The sequence below is a fragment of the Pseudopipra pipra genome, chromosome 20, assembly GCF_036250125.1.
Source record: "Pseudopipra pipra isolate bDixPip1 chromosome 20, bDixPip1.hap1, whole genome shotgun sequence".
Lineage (NCBI taxonomy): Eukaryota > Metazoa > Chordata > Aves > Passeriformes > Pipridae > Pseudopipra > Pseudopipra pipra.
The window spans coordinates 6,067,537-6,088,400 of NC_087568.1; the positions used below are offsets into that span (position 1 = coordinate 6,067,537).

The window sequence follows — 20,864 nt, forward strand, 5'->3', positions numbered from 1 at the left end:
GTTCCAGTGTAGCAGCTATTTCCTGTTGTTTGGTGCTTGTGGCCTTTAAGCATTTTTCTATTTCTTCTCAAATCAGAGGTGCAGAGCCAGTGCAGTTTCTCCAGTTTAAAGCTGTTGGGTAGCAGCTGAACAGTAGTTGCTGCTCTTGGTTCACTCCAAGCAAAGGTGAGGTCAGGGAAATGCTCTTGAAGGGAAAAAGGTAAAAAATTAATCTGAAGCTGGGGTCTGGATGTGAAATGTTAGCCAAGAGAAACCTCTCAGCAGACTGGCCACAGAAAACATTCATGAAAGCTCGTCACTGTCAGGGCAGGTGCTTTCAATAAAGAATTCATTCTTCACTTACCTTTTTCTGGCCTAATTTCAAGGTGATCTGTGCAGAAGAAATACATCTAGTCAGTGCCTCTCTGAATAAGTTTATTCAGAAAGCAAATTTGTAACAGGATTAAGTCACCTCTGCAACAGACCACAGACCTCCTTCACTGGTCTTGTCTCCTTCACAGTACTAAACACCCAATGAAGATTTATTTCATTTACAATAATGCTCTGTATTAAATCACAGCCCTTCCCCTATTAGTTATGATACAGATTTATGAATAGCTGGAGCAGGCATGAACACTGCAACAGGCTTAGTCTCTCTTCAAAGAACATACAGCATTTTACACAGATACAGTATGTACACACCCCCACTGCTGGGAACTGGGGAGCCCAGTCACTTGTGCTATAACAGACTGACACCACTCCTGCCATTCAAATGGAGTTCAGAAACCTGCTTCCCTCTTCTCCTGGGGGATCACAGGAAAGCACTAAGTGTGCTCTGTGCTCTTTTTTCAGTTGTATATGGAAATATTGAGATGGACCATTTGAAAAAAAAAAACAACCCCCACTTAATCTGCCTCTGGCAGTAGAAGAAAAGCTCTCTGTCACGCTGGTGTAAAGCTTCACCAGCTTGGACATGAGGAAATGAACGGTCTCTCCTGTTGAACAAACACAAAAATTGATTCTGTGTTCCTGTGCTTGCTTCTGTATCTCCACAGGTAACAGGAAGGTGGTGGGTGCTGCTTCAGGCACCAGCCCAGGCTCGTGTTTGATCACACAGCTGGGCTGATCAGGTCCCTTAAACCTCACCTGTGCTTTCCCTTAGAACTCCATTGCTGAAACCAGCCCTCCTAAGAACAGGCAGTTCTTGCCTGAAGGCAAATTCAGTAGCAGGATATCCAGATGCAGTTCACTTCACCACTTCCACCCAGAATTGTTCTGCTCCTGCTTCAGGGAGCTCTCTCCTCCCTCCACGTTTTGTTTTCTCCTCAGAATCAGGGCTGTGGCTTCAAGGCAGTGCCAGGTGCTGATATGTCCCAGAAACTTAGGCCACAGGATCTTGGTTTCCACCCCTCTACTGCTCTCCTTACCAAAATGGGAGAGAAGAGGAAAGCTCAGGGATGGAGAACTAGAACCCCTAAGAGTCCAGAAATTCAAAACGAAGCATGTTTATTAAGTGGTTTCCTTTTACTTATTTCTCCCATTTCTTAAAATAAATAAAACCTTCAGACACATACAAGTGAAACACATCATCCTTCAAAGTGCAGTTACATTTCCACCCCACTCCCAAGAATCACATAAAGCTTTGTCAAGTAACCAAAAGCCCCCCAAGGCCCCCCTCAGTCCCTTCCCCTGGCAATGAGAACACAGGGCTGGAGGTGCTGCCCCGGAGCTGCTCGCTGGGGGCTCAGAGACTGACAAGCCTGTTCCCAAATACAGGTGCAAGAGAGAGGCTGCAGCAGGAAGGGGGGAGTTTAAGATACGTAGTATGAAACAAACCCAACCTGTTAAAGAGTCCAAAGAGTCCATAACCAGAACAAGTTAGTTACTCTGGGAACCCTGGAAGGAACGAGGCTGATGACAGTCGTTAGTGACGGATCTGAACCGCGGCTCGGTCATGGCTGTGGCAGCAGAGTCTGGGACAAGGGATTAAGTCATTTTGCCCAAAATCACGGACTCCTTTCCCCTCAGCCTGAACCTGGCCCAGGTGATGTGCCAGCACCAGCTGCCTCCCAGGATGAGTTAAGAGTCTGCCTGTACTCCAAGCACACCAAGTAACAGAAAAGAGAAAGAGAAGATGAGGTCTGATGCTCGAGTTCCATCTGATGCAACCTCTCTTTACTGATGTCTTTAGGAATCTGTTCTGACCGAGGGCACTGAGCAGAGGTATGGGCACGTACAAGTCAGTTTTAAGTCCTTTCAGGCCCATGGAAAATTGCTGTCAGTCAGATTTAGCACCACTTAAACTACCATGATTTTGACCTCATCGTTCTCATCAGCACGGTAGAAGAAGGGAATGCACGGGTTTTCGGGCAGGGAGCCCAGCCTCTCCTGAGGGTTCTGGATTTCTCTGAGAAGCTGCATTATCTGCTTTGCTGTGGGGTCCTCTTGGTTTGGCTGAGCAGCTTTACTGTCGATAGGGGGGAAACCGGATTGATGAAGAACAGCAGCCTCTTGTTCCGCCTCCTCTGACAGATTCACCTCTCGTAACCCTGTAAGGAACACAGACAGGGCAGGCAGGTAACTCCTCCCATCCTCATACAACACTGACTCCAAGGGCCATTCCATGCTCAGAGCTGGTCCTGTAGCTCACCTTCTCCGTCGGTGGCGTTGAGCTCGATGCGCCTCTCCGCTGGCAGCACAGCTCCCGCCTGGCTGCCCAACAGCTCTGGGTTTTGAGCAGCTGCTACATACTTGCTGTACCACTCATTTCTTTCCCTGACCAGGCGCATCACTAAATCCTGCAGTTCCAGTAGTTTCATCTGCACCAAAGGAAAGGAAAGCCCATGAAATGTTCACCCAACCCAAACACACCCCTGCAGTTTGCGGTCCTACCCCTGTCACAAATGGAACAGTGTGTGAAGGTTTGGACTGTGCAAGTGCTCCCTGGGCCCGCCCTGCTTGGAGCAGTACCACAGGAAAGATTCCTTGCCTTCATCTCTTCCTTATCCTGAGCCAACCTGCTGATATACTCCTCCTTCTCCTGGTGCCTCTGTTTGAGGATAGCCCTTTGACTCTGGTACAGTGCAATGTACTCCCCTGGAAGACAAGAGAAGAGTCAGGAGTGTCAGCAAGACTGAGGTACAAGTCTTATGGTGAGCACAGAGTTATGTGGCATGAGGATACAGAAAACCCAGCCCTGGATTGGAGACCTAGCCCAGTTAGGTAGCAGTAGGAGACAGGAACTGCTTGGTAGTTGGAGGGCTCCAGTTCCAAAAGCTGTTGGGGACCTTCTGCTCCACACGTAACACACTGAACAAGCTTTAGCCTGTGCTGGTGCTGCCTGAACATACCAATGGTGTCTGTTTCCCCAGACAGCTGGATACAGCGGTGCTCCAGCTCCTCCAGACGTTCCTTCAGATCAGCCTTCTCGTGCATCAGCTCTGTGAAACGCAACTGAACACAGAAACGGGGGTCAGTCACGTACAGACAACACCTGTGCTAAAGACAACACCCCCCCCCCGACACTGGTCTGAGCTTGGGGAACAAACCCTGCTCCTTTACAGCTTGTTTCCAATCTCACACTAAAAAGGAACAGAAATAGAGAAGGTGTGAAAAGGCATCTCTGCATGAAACAAGGTGTCTTTTACCTTCTCATTGCTGGGGCAGCACAGCTCTGGTCATACTCAGCTCCTGGACTGCAGACCACCTGCTTCACCCCAGCAGGGTGAAGAGTCTGTTTTCAGCTATTTCTTTAGGAAAAGACCACGGGTCAGTGTGGTCACTCCACAGCCTCTAGGGGTGGGAGGGCAGTTACTGCTGCAAGCTTTCCTGTGCTGAGACAGGCTGTGATGAGCTTTTTAGGAAGGAGCTTCTTATTATGGAACATCTGCTACTTATTCTCCTACAATATGTGTGCTGTGTTTGTCTGACACTGGATCCAAGTCTGGCTGAGCAGAGCAGCAGAGCTGAAACAACGTGAGATCCTTTGCTTTACCTGTAGTTTGTCCATGGCAGTTTTCAAAGCCTCATGAACCTCCACTGGAACAGTATCCATAATGGAACCTGGAGGGGAAGTGTGCAAATTACAGTTCCTCCTAGGGCAGGATGCACTCACAGGCACAGGGAGTCTGTCTCAGAGCAGCCACAGCCAGCTGGCCCAGGCACAGCTCATGGTCACACTGTCCCCAAACTGTGGCAAAGTTTTACCTCCATCCAGCGCGATGTGATGTTGCTGCTCCTGCCTGAGAGCTGTGATCTGCTGCAGGAGGGTTCTGCACTGCTGCTTCTGAGCAGCCAGCTGCTGCCTCAGGCCTTGTCTCTCCTGCTCCACTTGGGACATGGCAGAGGTCACGAAGGTGACCTAAGAAGAATTCCAGAGTGTGCACATCAGTGCTTCCCTGTGTTCAGGAGGGTCAGTGGTGCATCTCAGGACAGAGTAACAGTTTGCCTCATTTTATTTATAGGTATGAAACCAAAATACTGCGTGACTGTCCTGGAACTGAACCAGGCAGCAGCTACTGTATCTTCTCTCATTTGCAAGCAGTACCAACATGCAGATTAAATACTGGCTCCCATGATACCTCTTTGACTGCAGTATTGTGACTGTACTTGCAGAAAAATCTAGCAGATATTTGACACCATTTCCAAATTGCTTTCAAATTAAAGAGAACATCATCATCAAAACCCTATTAAGGAGCTGCTGTGCCAGCTGAGTTGCCTTCATAAGGCAAGCCACTGCCAGACTTCCAGCCTGTTTTGCAAGGATGCTGCAGAAGTCTTGGCTTCTTGCTGCTGTGCACAAGGAACTCCCCTCATGACTGCACTCAGCTGGTAGGATCACAGCTGATAAACGTCCTTTTCCAGACATTTCTTTAGAACTAAAACCAAAGGCTTTTATACCCATTAAGACTCACCATTTCTTCATGGCTTTCAAATTTCTCTGGGATCACAAATGAAGGTTTCTGGATTTCTTCATTCATTGCTTCATCGTCTTCTGTGAAAGGAGGAAGGTGAACAAGGAGGCAATACCCCAGAGAGCCCAGCTCTGCCTGCTCCCTGATGCAGCTACTCACCCTCCAGTTGGTGCAAAATCCTACCATCCATTTCTGCTGCCAATTGACTGATCTGGGCCTGCAGCTCTTTGTTTTCCTTGGCTACAGCTTCCAGACTTTCCTGCAGGGGAGAAGCAGAAGATCACTGAAACTTAAGCCAGACTGCAAACAGTCACTATTCTTCAGATAGTAGCATCACACACAGACAACACAAAAAAAGTGCTTCTGCTCCAGACAAGCAGCATTCACCTGTATGGCACAGGATGTAATCACAGAACAGCCCACGGTGGAAGGGATTGCAAAAACTCAACCTGACTTTTCACTGACTATTTCACTTTTCCTCCCATCTTTCCACTTGCCCCCTTTTACTGTTACCTTGGTCTGCTGCAGCTCTTTCAGGTGCATTTCCACCGTGACCTTGCCCTGCACCTCCTCGTGCTGTAGCCGGTCCATGAGCTGTGTCTGGAGCAGGTACTGCTTGTGCAGCTCCTCCTTCTCAGCTGCAAGCTGCTGGAAGGCCAGGGTGTACTGCTGCAGGTGGCTGTAGCACTGGTCCCGCTGCTCCTGCAGGCCCCGGGCCTCCTGTGTCTTCAGCTCCAGCTGAGAGAACAAGATCAAACCACCACATCAAACCCTTTCTGCCAGAAACATGATCCAAGCTGTCAACATTGCCCCAAAGCCACCAACCAGGCAGGCAGCCACCATCTGCCCCCACATGCTGGTTGCCCACATCAGGCAGCAGATGACAGGGGAAGGCCCCCAGCTTGATCATTACAATGCCCGTTTCCATCCTTCCATCAACGTTTGGGAAGTTGCCAGCAGCTTGCACTGGCCCTGCCATCCCCCTGCTGGTGCTCACCGTCTCTTTGAGCTCCCCCAGGTTCTCCTGCAGCTGCCCAAGCTTCTTGGCCAGCTCCTTCTTTACGTGTTGCTCTGACTGTAGGGCACTTGTAACCTCCATGTTTTCATTTGTCTGCAAGACAAACACCACTGTGGAAGGAAACTGCCCCAGCCACCATAAAACAGGCTCTCAATAAACCATGTGCATTCCCGATACAGTGGGGTGCCATCCCTGGTGTTACTCTAGGCTGTAATTAAAGGCCATATATTGACTGTTCAGGACAGTAAATAACTTAAAGAAAGGATCAGAAGATGGGAGAAGAGCAAGGAAAGAGCCAGGGGAATCAGTGTTGGGACAGTGCCAAGAAGAGGCCTGGCACATCATGCAGCCTTGTCAGCTCCCAAGCAGATGGGTGGTATGAATATCCCAAACAGAGCCACAGACATTCAAAAACAAGTTCAGAAAGGACTAAAGAAAAAAATCAGCAGCCAGACCATGTGTCAGTCTGCCAGGGCCCCAAAGGGGAAGGTGTTATATTGAAAGAAGCAAAGCAAGAGTAAGGATTCAGCTCCAGGATGGGCAAGAATGACAGCAGCAAGAAAGACTGCTGAGAAATTCCTCATGGGCAAATACAGGAAATGCATATCAAGTTAAAAGGGCAGGAGGAATAATCAGGGACAGAAACAGCCAGACTGCCAGGGGAGGAGAGGGAAAATGAAACTGCTCTGGACAAAGACATTGGTTTCACCTGTCCAGAGCACTAGAGGGAGTAAGGAATTACAGGGAACCTCTTGGCATGGTGTTAGAAGACAGAGAATCCATAGCATAACAGGACAAGAGAGGGATAAATGCTTCTGCCAGTTTTTTACATCTACACTACTAAAGGATTTCACCAGTGAGGGAAGCAGTGGGAAAAGATGCACAAAAGAGACATACCAGTTTGACAAACCCATTCTGCAGCTCAGCCAGCTGCTCCTTCAGATCCCGGTTCTGGCTCAGTGCCCTGCTGATGGTGGCCTTGTCACTCTGCATGTCCTCCAGGATCTGCTGCCTGTCCACAGACTCCTCGTTGTAGCGCTGCACAGCCTTCTCCAGCTCCAGCAGCCGCTCCTCCTGCTCCTGGTTCAGGTGGCTCAGCTGCTCATTGTCCCGGACCTGGGCCTGGTACTGCCCCTGCAGCTCCTCCTTCTCCTGCTGCAGCCTCTGGATCTCCTCCTGCAGGCTGAGCTCTGCTGCCGTGGGCCCCGGTGGGGAGGAAGGCTCCACATCCATGGGCTTCACTGCTGAGGAGATGGAATGACAAGCAGCTCAGTCACAGGGTAAATCCTGGGTAATACACATCCCTGTTGGGTACACAAGGCACACCCCAGCCTGCAGGGCTCTCTGACCAGAAGGGATCACCAGCTGCAGTGTCCAGTCCTCGGTGCACAGCACAGAGAGAGGAACAAAGGAGCAAACCTACCCCGAAACCAAGCACAGCATCCTCCTGTCTGCTGAATCCCCCACAGCCCTAGCAAGAGCATCCTGCCTTCCCAAACTCCTGGGCCAGAGAGGCCAACACCACAATCAGGCAGGTACTACAGACAGAATCAGGATGCTGGGCCATTCACTGCAGGAATTCCTTTGCTGTTTGCCAGGAGAAGAGGGTTCTAAGGGTCAGCTGGCCTCCAGCTGTCTTCACAGCTTTACACCCACATGTGTGTGGAAGCACCTGCACAGCAGGACAGTTATCCAGCTGGCACTCTGCAGTGGGAAGCCCCACTTTGGAAGCCCTACCTGATGTGCTCATCAACTCTGTAATGTTGGCTTCCAGCTCCCGAATTTGGGCCATATGTTTCTCCTTCTCCTCTGCCATCATGTGGACCTGCAAGGCCACATGAGTCAAAATTAGAACAACGTTCAGGATGCATTTCCTGCAGCCTGTGTTTGTCCAGAGCAGTGTGACCCTGCCCCTGGGGTTACCTGCTCAGAGAGCTGCTGCACCCGCTGCTGCCAAATGCTCCCCTCCTCCTTCAGCTTCTCTACATACTGATCCCTTTCTGCCTGGAGCTGCTGAAGTGACTCTGAGAGCTGTTCAAGGCAAAATCAAACACAAAGAAAATCACATTGGCTGAATAAATTTGGCAGTGACTGCTTAAGGGATAAAGCTTGGAGAAAGCAGGGTCAGTGCAAAGCTCAGGCTGCATTTTTCTGCCACACAAATTTCTTTACAGACATCAAGATCTGGGTTGTATTTCATACAACCTCTTACCTGAGCAACCTGGGCTTCCAGGCTCGCCTTCTCCTCCAGAGCCATCTGCAGCTGCTGGTTTGCATCCAGACTCCCTGTCTGGTTGGAGAACTGTCAATAAAAATCAGAAATTTGAAGCAAAATGTTAATACTCAGTTCCTGCATAGCCTTTCCCCTGACAGTAACCTGCCACACAATCCACACTGTAACCTTCTACAGTTCTCTAAAGTGCTCCAACTCACAGTGAAGTTCAATGTGAACAAAAAAAAAAGGGGATTAAAATTTTTAAAGCTTAAGATATTAATCCTGTAAAACAGGCTGAACTGGGCAGCTACTCCCTACCAATTTTACACTTACTGATTTTTTTTTTAATTAAGAAAATAGGACTTAATCAAACTTTGGCTCAGAAACTCTGCATTTCCAGAGCCTGCATTACACAGCCAGATCAGATGGTATAAAAGTCTGTGACCTTAAAAATTGTCAAACATGTCAGGAATTTAAAGCCAATGTCTGGAACATGTCAGTGGACTAAGCAGCAAGACTGATTCAGTTGAGGCACAGTACTTTTCCCAGAAGAGCAGCAGTTGGCTTTCTTTCAAGGGTAACTTAAGCCACTGTCCAGGAGTAAAAAAAAAAGAGCATTTTCTTCCCTCCCAGGCCCAGGGTAACACCAGGATTGCTCTCTGACCTGCTAACAGCTTGCTCCATGCAGTCCCTTTCTAACTGGCTGCTTCTCCTAACTTTCCCCAGCTGACTTCCAAGCTGCCACTGTCCAATCCAGCTTCTTCTGCTTGGGTGGGTACAAACACCACCCCTACTCAGCTGGTTACTCAGTGAGACTGCACAGCTGAGTAACCAAAGTGCTGAGCAGATACAAGCTGAAAAGTCACCATATTTCCTCACTTGGTACGTTCAGTCACCCCCTCACACTGTGCAACGCTTTTAGCAGCCCAGTGTCACAATGTTTTTAAATCTACTGCTCCAACTCCTTAGATTACAAACTTTCTGTTCCTACAAGGCCTCACTGAAGGGATGTCTTGATGAGTTTTTGTGCCTTCCTTTAAAGCCAAGAGTTAATCTTGCCCCCTCTCTCAGAAGGAAGCCTGACAATGATCAGTGTGATCTGCCCTCACCTGTTGAATCATCAGTTCAGCCATTTCCAGTTTCTTCTGCAAATCTTCCACATCCAACTTCATAGCTGAGTTCTTGGACACCAGGGAATGAACTTTCTCTGACAGCTCCGAATTCTGCTGCTTTATTTCCTCACTACTTTTGCTGAAACAAACAAAAGATTAAAGTGACACCACTGCATGTACTCTGGGTCTGCTGATGTCCAGGTCATAAATCTACAGTCCAGTGCTTCTTGGCAGCTAGAATCACAGAAATGTCACATCTAGTGGCTATTTTTTTTGTAATTGAATATCCAACCTCCCAAGTTTGGAGACCTGTGGTCTGTGCCCCTTGTTATGTTTTGGGGCTCTCTGAGAAGAGTCCTACTGCAGTAATGAGCAGAAGAGACTTACCTTCGTTTGTACAGTTCCATTTTCAGGTTGTCTCGCTCCTTCACTAGCTCTTTATTATGCTGGAGAAAAAAGAAACTATTCATGCATCTACAGACTTTAGCCAAACAAAAGAAGTTTAAAAAATACTTCATTTCACCTTTAACGGACCAGCTAAACCAGAAAAGGTCATAACTTTAGCAAAAACCTCAGGACAGGTTTGCTTGGAACCACCTGAATTTGCCAGGAATAAGTGTGCTCAGTCTCTTCAAATGTGATGCTACTAATGGAACGAGGTTATTTCTGCAAACTTCTGGATTAGTATTAATACTGAAGTGTGTGTTTGATGGAGAATTCTGGGACAAGGTCTCTGTTGTGTGAAGCTGCCAGACTAATGAAGTGAGGTGTCATATCTGAAGACAGCAACTGGACCATATGATTAGTAGTCCCAGAAACCTGAGTGAAGTTTGTCTTGATCATGGAGAATACAGGGCTTTACGAGGTTAATTAACAATTAACAGGGTTAATTTCTGCCTCTTCTCTAAGCAGGGACTACAGGCTTTGCAGCAGTGTAGTAATAAGCAAACAGCCAAAGGCAGAGCTGCTGGTTAAGCACAAAGAGAGGTGACTCTTACCTTCTCTGACTGTTTTTGCTGCATGGAGATGGAGGACAAGGTGCGTTCCAGCTCCGACACCCGCTGGCGAGATGAATGTAAACGGGCAGCGAGGCTTTCAGCTTCCCCTGCACAAGTCAGAGCACAGGCAGTCACAGCTACACCACAAAGAGCTTTTTGGAACTGGCTGAACAGCACTTTCTACTTTGTCAACAAGCTCTTCAGGCAGCACAGAGCTTTGTGTATCAGCAGAACTGGTTCCTGGCTCTACAGGTGATTCACTAGCAGCTCTGGAAGCAAAGCTCTCTGTAACTACCTGCCTCACTTTTAGAGGGAGATGATGAAACTTCCTTTGCAGAACAACAAACAATATTTGTTTGGGGGATTTTTTCCTATTAGAATAAATTGCTCAAATGTAGTTCAGAATAAAAGGCTTGGGTAAAACCTACATTAACATGACAGCTGTGTGGGAGGGAGGGTGGAGAACAGGAACAAAGTTTTAAAAGAATCAGAAAAGAACAGTCTGGGGTAGTCACCAGGCCCAACAGAGCTGACAAGGCTTTAGTGATGCACAAAAGAACCTCAACTGCCATGGGACCAACATGCTCCCATTTGGATGATGACAGCAGCAGTGCCAGTGCCAAATCCTGCTCACTGAGGAGTCAGGGAGTGCTGTGAACTGGCTGCCAGCAACTGTCAAGCCTGTGACTTGAAACCCACAGTGTAACCACCAGCTTGGGCTGCAGTGCTCACAGTCACTCACCTGACTTCTGCCGTGCAGCCTGCTGAGTGTGTCCAAGGGCCGTCTGCAGCTCAGACTTCTCAGACACGAGAATTCCAATAGTCTGGATGTGAACCTTTGGGAAAGGAAAACGGGCTCAGCGCAAAACTTCTTTGCTTGTCACTGCAATCCCACTGTTGCCACAAAAGGGTAATTCAGTAAAGGGCTCCTGCAGTTAAGTACAGTCTGGCTGACCAACACTCTCGGTTCTCCTGAAGGAATGGACTCATGGCTTCCTTCCAGGTTAAAGACTGAGTGGTCACTAATCAGAAAACAGCAGAAGCCAGGTGACATTACTGTAATGGAGGCTCTGCCTTACCTGTAGCTGTTCCCTCAGGGCTGCTTGCTCTTTAGAAAATTTCTGTTCAAACTCCTTCTTTTCCTGTAGAAACAAATTATGCTTATTCAGCACAAATAGGCAACTAGTTTTATGTTGTTTTATGTCACACTAGAAAAGTAGGGATTCATTGGTAGTATCTCTAGCATGTAAATGATACCAGTATTTTTAAAGACACGGTTCATCTTCCATTATTTGAGCTACTTAAATCATTTTTCCATCCCAAAACAGCAGTGACAGCACAGCACAATCACTGCAGCACAAACGTGGCAGTGTTGGAATGGAAGCTCCTGGCAAGAACCTAAACTGTAACCTCCTGCTCCCACTGCACTCCTCCAACTTGAGTATTTAAATATTAGCTTTGGTCAAAATCAGAACACTGCCTGCTGAGCCAAATCATGAACTCAAAATACTCAACCCTGATGCTACAAATTAAACTGAATCTAACATGAGACAAGATCACACACTCCTGTGCCACAGTCCATGACTCTTTATACTCCTTAGAGACACAGATACCTATTTCTGTATCTATGTATCCAAAAATAGGACACACTTTACCTTCTCCAGCTGATTCATTGCTTCTTGGTTCTGCTGTTTCTACGGAAGAAAATTGATGCACCAATATTAAGAGAAAATATTCTCATACTGATGGAAACATTTTCACTTTGACAAATTAGGATAATACGCTCAATTAATGCAAAAAGAATTTCCAGTTCTGTAGAAGACCAGGAAGTTGATCTCAGCTATTAAAAGTAAGAGATTCGGGGCTCCCTTCATTAATACACTTGATATCTTTTTCATTGCTCAGTACATTATGACAGTTCCTCTCCAGTACCTCTGTTGAAATCCCTGTATGTTCCTATCTGAGCATCCAGTTAAACTTGCAATATCCCACAGTTGTGCAATTAATCACAGCCATCCTGGTGTATTAGGACAATCACCAAAACCACTTGAAATAAAAAATAAATGGTCTTTTCCTTTAAATAATTCCCTAGACCTTTATCCCAGTTAACAACTGGCCTCTAAGTCATGCAGAGCTGCACGTACATTGGCAGGCTCCCACCAAGGTGGTATGAGAGAGAGCTGGAGCCAGGTGCAAGGAAAGGGATAATTCTCTCCCAGCCAATTTCAATCTTATGGGTGAAGAACTGGAGATGTGTGACTGCACATGGTGCATCTGTAGGTATGGAGTGAAGGAGACAAAAGTGGCAGCTACCAAACCCTGCAGCTGTTTGCCCTTTGCTGCTCTTGTCCCCCTGGCAGTTTTCTCACAGATGCCTCATAAGTAACTAAATAATTAGTATTTTTCCCCCTCCCCAAATAATGAGTATTGGCCAAGCTGTTTCTTTCTACCACTACTTCCTTCAGTGCATTTTGAAACATGACTACAGATGGAGGGGGGATGAGGTTTTGATTTAGCAATGCCAGCACTCAACATAACCAGGAAAAGCAAAGGCAAGAGCACAAATGCAGCAAAGGCCCTACAGAGCTCCAGGCAAATAGAAAAGCTGGCAAACAAGGAGAATCCTGGGTGGGCAATGCACTATACCTCTGTAGCCCAGCTAAAACGCAAAAAGAAACAGAATGGAACAAAAATAACCCAAAACCAAAAATAAAACAAAAAGAGGGGTCATGGGGTACACTGGGAAATGATGAACTTTGGGAAAAGCCTAGTTTTAGGGAGGAACAAAATGGGGAAAAGTATTTCACACAAGAAAGGCTCTTTTCAGCCTGAAACAGGTCCACTTAGCTGCATTTCTTGCAGTGTTAAAGCTGAAGGCTGAAAAGCAGCAGCAGGAATCCATGCAGGCCACAGGACAAAGCAGTTCATTCATTGTGCCAAGAGAAGCTGAGGATATGATCAGAAAACAGCCCCAGGCTCTCTTGGACCTATTGCTCCCACTCTGCTGATAAATTTAGAACAGCATCACCACCTGCAGAAACAGGTTTTCACACTGCTGCCAGCACCAGAACTATGTATTTCAAGGATTCAGACCAGGACCAGAAATAGCTGTTTTATCAGGATGCTTATCATCCAGGGACAGCATGAGGAGATCAACAGAGCCCACTTAAATGGAAACAGCAAAATTCTGTCTCTGCTTCCTCACGTGAGCCAGCACACTCACGAGTGGCCCTAGGCTTTGATCCTCCTCCCAGGTTTTCCATACAGCCCATTTTGTTCCTTACAAAGTGCTGTGTGAGCAGCCTTCCTTGTGGCACTGTGAGGGAACCCGTAGCCTTGCAGACACCCAGAGAGCGTGGAGGAGCAGCAAAGACAATGTCAAACTGGTTGGTTGGATTGTTTCTTACCAATTCCTCTATCTCTGTAACGAGCTGTTTGTTAGTTAGATTGCTGGAATCCAGGGCTACTGCCAGCTCCTGGTAACGTGTCTGACGGGCACATGCATACAGGAGAAAAAGGAAGGAGCAGAAGAGGAGGAGGGGGGGAAAAAAGCAATAATTAAAAAGGACAGAAAAATAAATCATTATCACAGTTTGATATAATCAGATTCTCCAAACAAAACAAAATCTGTGGTTTCAACAAAAGCAGCTGGGATGTCAACCTATTTTATCCGTTTCTGCTGAGGCTTCACTTTGACATAAAAGTGAATCAGAAATAAGAACTGCAGTTGCATGAAAGCCAGATTATCCCCAGTCCTCAAACTGGGAACACCTCGAATACCTGCCTCTGACTGTTGTGACCATAACTACCCAAGCACCAGGTGACACTAGACAGTGATGGATGTGACCTGTGCATTCTGTTAGGCCTCACTAACACTGCTGGAAGCACAGAGTCCCAACAAGGGATCAACAGCAGCAAATAATAAGAAAAAAAACATGACAGACTGAGAACAACTTACTTCCATTTCCTTAATATTTGTGGAAGAAACAGCACTTTCTCCATTCACATACGATGTAGACTAGAAGTAAATCAGTGAAGTAAGTCAGTTTTTGTCCCCAAGGCAACAAATCACTATTAAGTAAGAACCTACTATAACAATAACACTCCTTATAGCACCTGTCACTTCAACCAACCACACACAGGCAGAGGAAACACTTTTCTGGCTCAGGATAGACCCTGGCTGCCCCTATTGACAAGCTGATTTGAATTATGCAGATTGAATTCAGATTCTTTTCCACTAAATCAAGAGTACATCTTCCCATGAATATATGCAATTCATTCATCCCACTCTGCTTTTCTTCCTACTGCTGAAATCCTACATTCCTAAAACGGGATTTTTTGCTTTTCAATGCTTAAACATCATATGGTTTAGTAGGATGGCTGCAGACATCTCTGAGATTGGAGAGTGTTTCCTTGAGCTGGCTGCTTAAAGCTCCACATCAAACACCAGGAGAATTAATGCAACAAATGGATGAAAAGGAGGTCATACCTGGGAAACCAGGCCATTGAGTTGTTCAGACAACTGGCGGAGACTTTCTGTTGATGAGAAAGACCTGGGAACAAAGACCTCACAATGAAAACCTCTCCCAGGGAACTGTCCAAATCAGCACAGCACTGGGCAGGAATAAAACCTTAATTTGTTGGGGTCCTGCTGCAAAGCCAACACAGGCACTCACCTGTTCTCATCCAGAGCATTTTTATGATCCCCAGCTTCGTGAATCTGTGGATTGAAACACAAAAACTTACAAGCCTGTAAAAGAAGATGGGAGTCACATTTATGAATGTGTCATGAACACTTGATTACACCTGGGCTCAGGTTCCACAGCTCCTGTAATTACTGTTTCCCAAAGGAAGATGAACTGACAATCACCAACCCATTCCTGGCTTACACATCACTTCTGGGTACTGTGAGTCTGGGTTTCTTGGAATAGAGAAACTCAAGTGTCACAGGCTTTATGTTTGCTGTTACTACTCATCAGTATAATCAACACTTTGCTGGAAAAACCTTCAACTGAATCACAGATTGCTCTGACTGGAGACCTTCTGTACTTTTTGATAATGAACAGGAGAGAAAGGGAAGGAAAACAGCTTTGGAAGCTGCAGGGACACATCCTCTCTCTGCTCTCACAGACACATTGTGACTGGATGGAGAGTGGAAAACAGAGTACTTTCAACAGCAGAAAACCTGAACTACTCATGTCATATTTATGAAGATCATCTTTCTTCACACAAAGGTGGCATCAGTAACCAACATTCAACGGTTCAATGGCAATATTGATGATAATTCACAAACCTGTGTCAGCTGCATGCTCTCAGGAGCAGGCAGAACAGAACCACAACTAGGGAGGCTGTTGCTGTTAGAGAGCACAGGGACATCGGGAGCAAGCGGCTCAGCACTACGAGTGGCAACATCACTGTCAAAGTATGCCTGTCACAAAACACAGCACAGGATTACAGCCTTCATGCAAAGTGGACAAAAACACACACACACAAACACATCACCTTGTGACCCGTCTGTGAAAACCAGACAGATGTGAACAATCATTTAGGAACATGTGGAAGGGAACCTGTGTTCTCCCCAGAGCAAGCAGGTGACTGTAACCATGGACAAACAGTGTTCCAGAGCTGTGCCCTCTCATGTCCCATAGTCCAATTCCCTTCTTTAACACAGGGCAATAATGTCACCCAGCTGTAAGTTCACACGTGAGATTCACTGCAAAAGATTCCCCAAAAAGCAAGTGAGGGCAAAGCCAGATGTCACTGTGCTTTGAAAAACACCACCTTAGAGCTGTGCCTGGGGAAAACACAGGTCACTGTATGCAAATGAAGATGGAAATGAACAGGTTAGTGACTACTTGAGAACTGGGCTAGTCAAACTCAAGTGCTCCATCTAAAACTCAGTGAAATCTGTGGCATGCCATGAACCCCCAGTTTAGAAACAGGACATTTATGAACAGGCCAAAGGGAGGTGGTTGGGAGCAGGTGCCTGTGGCCCTGCTGCAACTATGGATCCCATGACTAGAAGAATCCAAACAGAAAAGAGAAGGGCCAAAACACTATTTCTGGACAGCAATGGAAGTTCCCATCCAGGCCTTGTGGGAGGATGAATGGAATCTGATGCCCCCTCTACCAAGCCACAGTAAACTGGACCATTTAATCTCTTGCACAGCATTCCAGAGTCATAACAGCCCAGCAGTGCTCTCATGTTTTATGGCAATTTGTTTGATTTCAACATCCATCTCCAGTAAGTCATCACTTAAAACCAGCACAAAACAGATGAGATAATCTTTCAACATTCAACCACACCAATACACTGCAGCTCTCTGCCAATTCCACCTGGAAAAGTTCCCTCTTATTTCAGTCACTTCCTTCGTGGCATTCACGGGAAACAAGAAATCTCCCTCTCTTGGCATTCCTTGTTTACCTGCTCAGCACTTCACTCATGAATCCAGCAGCGAGGTTAATACAGCAACAGTGAAGACAGATTTAATGAAAACAGTAAGCTGGAAGACTGCAGAGGGAAACAGAATTTTCTGCATTTCTTTTTAGCAGGACAGATACTTGTGCCCTCAAGGAGCAATATATGTTAGGTGCTTATAGGAAGGTGAGGAACTCCCTCACTTCTTCCAGCTAAAGGTTACTTCACCTTCATCAGTCTGACACATGAGAGGGACAGGAGGAATTCCTTCCCCAGCACATCTCAAAAATTTTTCCTTAATTTCTTCTGATCAGGACATTCTTTTAGCTCAATGCTTCAAGATGCAAAAACCAGTAACGTGCCTTAACCAAAAGAACTCCTTCCTTCTGCCTTCACAATAAGAGTTTTGAAATAAACTTAAAAAAAAAAAAAAAAACCAAACTATTTGAAGAACTGGATTTGTTGGAAACTGAAAGCATTAGTAGCAAAACATTTATATGGAAATTATGCATTGTGAGCTTCCAATAATATAGAATAAAAAGTAATTCTGCTCAGCTTAGCATATAGTAGGGTCTGTTTGCTTTCACACAAAGGCCCCTATTTTGCTGATTTTTCTGTGTTTCAGAGCCAAGAAGGCTGAAGTGGGTGAGAAGGGAGGGCTCTGCCTCACATCAGACACCAATGGCAGCAGCAGCTCAGCTGCCAACGATCAGCTTTTCTGCCCTATTAGCATCCAGCTTCTGAACAGCATTTTCCTGACTCAGGGCTTTTACAAGACAGCAACTGGAAAGAGAAACCTTTCTTTCCATATATATTGCAATTAAAGATTAGTTTTCAAATTATTCCTAAAACCACAGGCACAACAAACCACAAATTCCATAACAGCCAATCAGATCTCTAAAGAAAAGAGAAAAAAAAAAAAAGGGAAAACAAGAATGAACAGAGTAATGAATTCCCCATTTGCAGAACAGAACTAAAGCTGCAGACACAGGTAGGCCTTCACTGCGAGGCCAAACATCACCTCAGCAACAGCCCTGGACCACCCATCTTCATCACAGCCTCCAATGTGAAACAAGTCTCTTTCTCTGAGATTTAAATTACACTGAGCTTATTAGTGTTAACTGAAAATAGTCCCAGGACAAGAATGACACTTCAGCCACAACACAGGTTTTCTGAGGCTGGACAGGCACACCCAGCACCCCAAAGCTGGCAGTGTGTCCTCACAACACTCAAGTTCTACTGATACAGAACCTACACGGTCCAGCTGGAGGAACTCTGTGTTGGACAGAACAGCTGCTGTATGGTGGACAGAACACCAAAAAAAAGAAGAAAAAGGACACAAAGGCAATTCAGAGTGAACTCCATTCCATCTTGCAGGTTTCACTGCATCTATCAGGTACCCCATGTGATTACTATAGTTATATTTATTGCTGGAGACCCATGGATATGCAGTAAATATAATAACAAGTTACTTCATGACAACTACATTGAAACAACGCTGCCAAAATGATGCAAGTGAAAATTAAAAGCAGGGCTTTGGTACAACAAAATTGGAAGAACACTGTGGCCTACGAAATTTGACTTCCCTGAGTTGCTATCATAATTTGAGCCTCATTTAAATAAACTGACTGTCTGAAAACTAGTATTTTAAAAAGTATTTTTAAAAAGCTGTTTGTTCATGTTTGCTTCTGAACATGTTTCTATCCCTTCTTGGCACACTTCCTGCCCTTTCCTCTTCAGGATCTTGGGAATGTGAATACAGTAAAGCCTGTACATGCTTGGCTTTGAAGTATCTGACTTCCTGCCCAAGCATATTTAAACCCACAGCACTTGCCAGACTGTACATCACCTGTGCCAGTTCCATTGCCTGTCATAACATGGGTGGCTGGAATAACCTGACAGGGCAGCTCCCTGCCTGGAGATGAGCAGAAACGTGCCCTTCAGAAACCAGGCTCCAGGAGACAAAGCAATGACACTCAGAGCAGGAGAAATACAGGCTAAGAAAGCACTACCTCTTCCTGTTTTCCTCAAAGCTCAGCTGTCTCAAGGACACACTGAGCAGACTTTTTGACAAGGTTCACTTTTCCACGTGTTAAGTTTGACACAAACCAGGAGGAAACAAGCACAATGGAAACACAAAGAGCTCCATGTTAATAAAAACAGCAACAGAACTGAAGCAACTGACAATGGATGTGTGAGGACAAGGCTCCACCCCGAAGGTGGAGGTCAGTGTGGACAGAACCCGAAGCATGCGGGAGGGACAGCGAGTCACTGCGAGGGACACGAGCACTGCCTCACCTTCCTCTTGTCCAATGAGGGTATGGCTACCCCATTGGAGCGGTTAAGGTCTGACACCAGCACCTTCAGAATGTTCTGAATCTACAGGAGGCGAAAGAAAAGGGGAAAGAGAAACGGCTCAGAGAAGGACAGAGAGAAAACGTCAATCAAAGGCAGCCAAAGAACCAGCCTCGTCCAGAGCAAACCCCTCAAAACAGCAGCTCTGGGCACGCACAGGGCACGGTCACCACCACTTTGGACAGACCCCGGATCCAGCTGCACCTTCCACCACTGGAAGGTTGGCAGCTGCCAACTATTGTAGGACACTTCATACAGCACCTACACCACTCAGCTGTTACACCAGCACAACCACTTCCCAGCACCGCTCAGGTTGTCCAGAAAGCCAAAGAGCAGGGAGGTGGGAAATGATTTAACAGAAAGAATGAGGCACTCACGTTCTCTGGAGGCTGCTGGTCATCGGTGGTGGGAGTGGCGGGTCTGCTGCCTTCTTTAGTTTTGCGTTTTTTCTTAGTTCCTGCAGTTGCTCCAGGGCTGTTCTTCTGCTGATATTCCTTCAGCTGTGAACAGAAGAAGAGTCTGAAGTCCAAAAAAATACGCCTTCTATAATGTCAACAAAACCCCAAAACTTAACTCTATTGGCTAATAATACAGATCAAGTGTTAGGACAAGTGAAATGCTCTTCCATGAGTTTGCCCCTCTGGGACAAAAAAATCAAAACGAACCCAGAGAAGGATAAAGTAAGATCTAAAGTGATGGGTTTATGACAAGAGCATTAGAGTTGTAAAACTTCTGTTTACATTTAACGCTATTCTTGGGAAAACAATTGATACCCCACAGTGCAGCTATAAGGAGATTAAAAGCACTATTTTGGGGGCTTTTTAGTGTTATAACTAAGATCAATAAGGCAAAATAAATAAAAGGCAATTAATCCTGCATGCGAAGCGAAAAGGCACTGCCTGACAGTAAGATCTGCTGCTGCACGAAAGATTTTATGAAGGAAGACTGCAATCCCCACAGGCAGGCAACACATCAGTACAGACACTGCAACAACTAAGGGGAGAAAATATCTACAAATGATTTTTTAATCACAGCTACTTGGCTCAGGACGTGCCGGTCTGATAAGCTGTAACTCGAGTCCCGGCAGCGTTTCCTTGCAATTCCTGCGCACCTGAGCCCCGAACGGGCCGGTCCCGGGGTTATCGCTGTAAATACCGAGCCGCCGGCCGGGCAGGGCACGGCGGGGCAGCGGGGGACGGAGCAGGATCCCACCACTGGGAGCATTTCAAAATGGAAGCCTGAACTGCTCCAGGACACTTTGCCAGAACACACACGCGTTCCTGTGACTTTGACACGGCCGGGACGGACGGAGCCGGGCCGCCCCGAGGGAAAAAAAAACATGGGAAAAAAACATGAAAAAATAATTTTAAAAGGAGGCGGGGGGGGGAGGAGACGGGACACGGGACTCCTGCACAGCAGCCCGCACAGCACCGCGGCCGCCCGGCCCCGGCCTCGCCCCGACCGCCCGCCGGGAAGGCCGGGCCGCAGCCTCGATACCCACGGGCTCCCGCGGCCCGGCCCGGAGCGAGGGGGCGGCGGCCCGGCCCGCGCCCCTCCGGGGAGGCCGCGCTCGGCCCGGCCCGGCCCGGCCCTGCCGGGGCTCCGACCCGCGCCGGGCCCGCGCAACGCGGCCGCCCCAGCCCCGCCGTGTGGTGCGGTGACATGTCGTGTCCTGTCCTGTCCCCCCCAGTCCCTCACCTTCTTCTTGGCCGCAGCCAACCGGCTCTGCCTGCTGCCGTCCGCCATGTCCGCCCCGCGCCCGGGCCACGTCAGCCCGGCGGGAGCGGCGGGGGCGGGGGCGGCTCCGCCCCCGGGCCGGCCCCGCTCCGCCCCGGGACACCCGCGGCGACACCCGG

The 20,864-nt window shown here is 47.2% G+C and overlaps 1 protein-coding gene across 8 annotated transcripts; it reads right to left on the minus strand.

The window, feature by feature from the left end:
* Positions 1-1,468: 1,468 nt before the first annotated feature.
* GOLGA2 (golgin A2) lies at positions 1,469-20,852 on the minus strand. 8 transcript variants are annotated; one of them, XM_064677000.1, is made up of 28 exons: positions 20,707-20,852; positions 19,386-19,508; positions 18,952-19,032; positions 15,529-15,663; positions 14,912-14,955; positions 14,725-14,788; positions 14,194-14,253; positions 13,643-13,723; positions 11,891-11,929; positions 11,315-11,377; positions 10,978-11,071; positions 10,236-10,342; positions 9,625-9,683; positions 9,235-9,376; positions 8,123-8,212; positions 7,834-7,941; positions 7,648-7,735; positions 6,808-7,151; positions 5,890-6,003; positions 5,406-5,630; positions 5,052-5,151; positions 4,893-4,972; positions 4,186-4,339; positions 3,974-4,041; positions 3,330-3,432; positions 2,969-3,075; positions 2,630-2,798; positions 1,469-2,528 (listed from the first exon to the last, which is right to left on the minus strand). In XM_064677000.1, the coding sequence occupies exons 1-28, from the start codon at positions 20,752-20,754 to the stop codon at positions 2,278-2,280; spliced, it is 3,141 nt and encodes a 1,046-aa protein (XP_064533070.1). In that variant the 5' UTR covers positions 20,755-20,852; the 3' UTR covers positions 1,469-2,277. The 8 variants fall into 8 exon arrangements, with proteins under 8 accessions (XP_064533070.1, XP_064533071.1, XP_064533069.1 ...); XM_064677001.1 differs by having other exon boundaries at positions 4,893-4,969; positions 6,808-7,154; XM_064676999.1 differs by having other exon boundaries at positions 6,808-7,154.
* Between the last annotated feature and the right edge of the window lie 12 nt (positions 20,853-20,864).

Excerpts from the sequence above, each read along its gene's own strand:
- GOLGA2 (XM_064676999.1), bottom strand. The coding sequence starts at position 20,754 with ATGGCGGACGGCAGCAGGCAGAGCCGGTTGGCTGCGGCCAAGAAGAAG. Across the intron at positions 6,004-6,807 it reads AGAATGGGTTTGTCAAACTG|ACAAATGAAAACATGGAGGT; the intron begins GTATGTCTCTTT and ends TTTGTCTTGCAG. Across the intron at positions 2,799-2,968 it reads AGGATAAGGAAGAGATGAAG|ATGAAACTACTGGAACTGCA; the intron begins GCAAGGAATCTT and ends CCTTTGGTGCAG.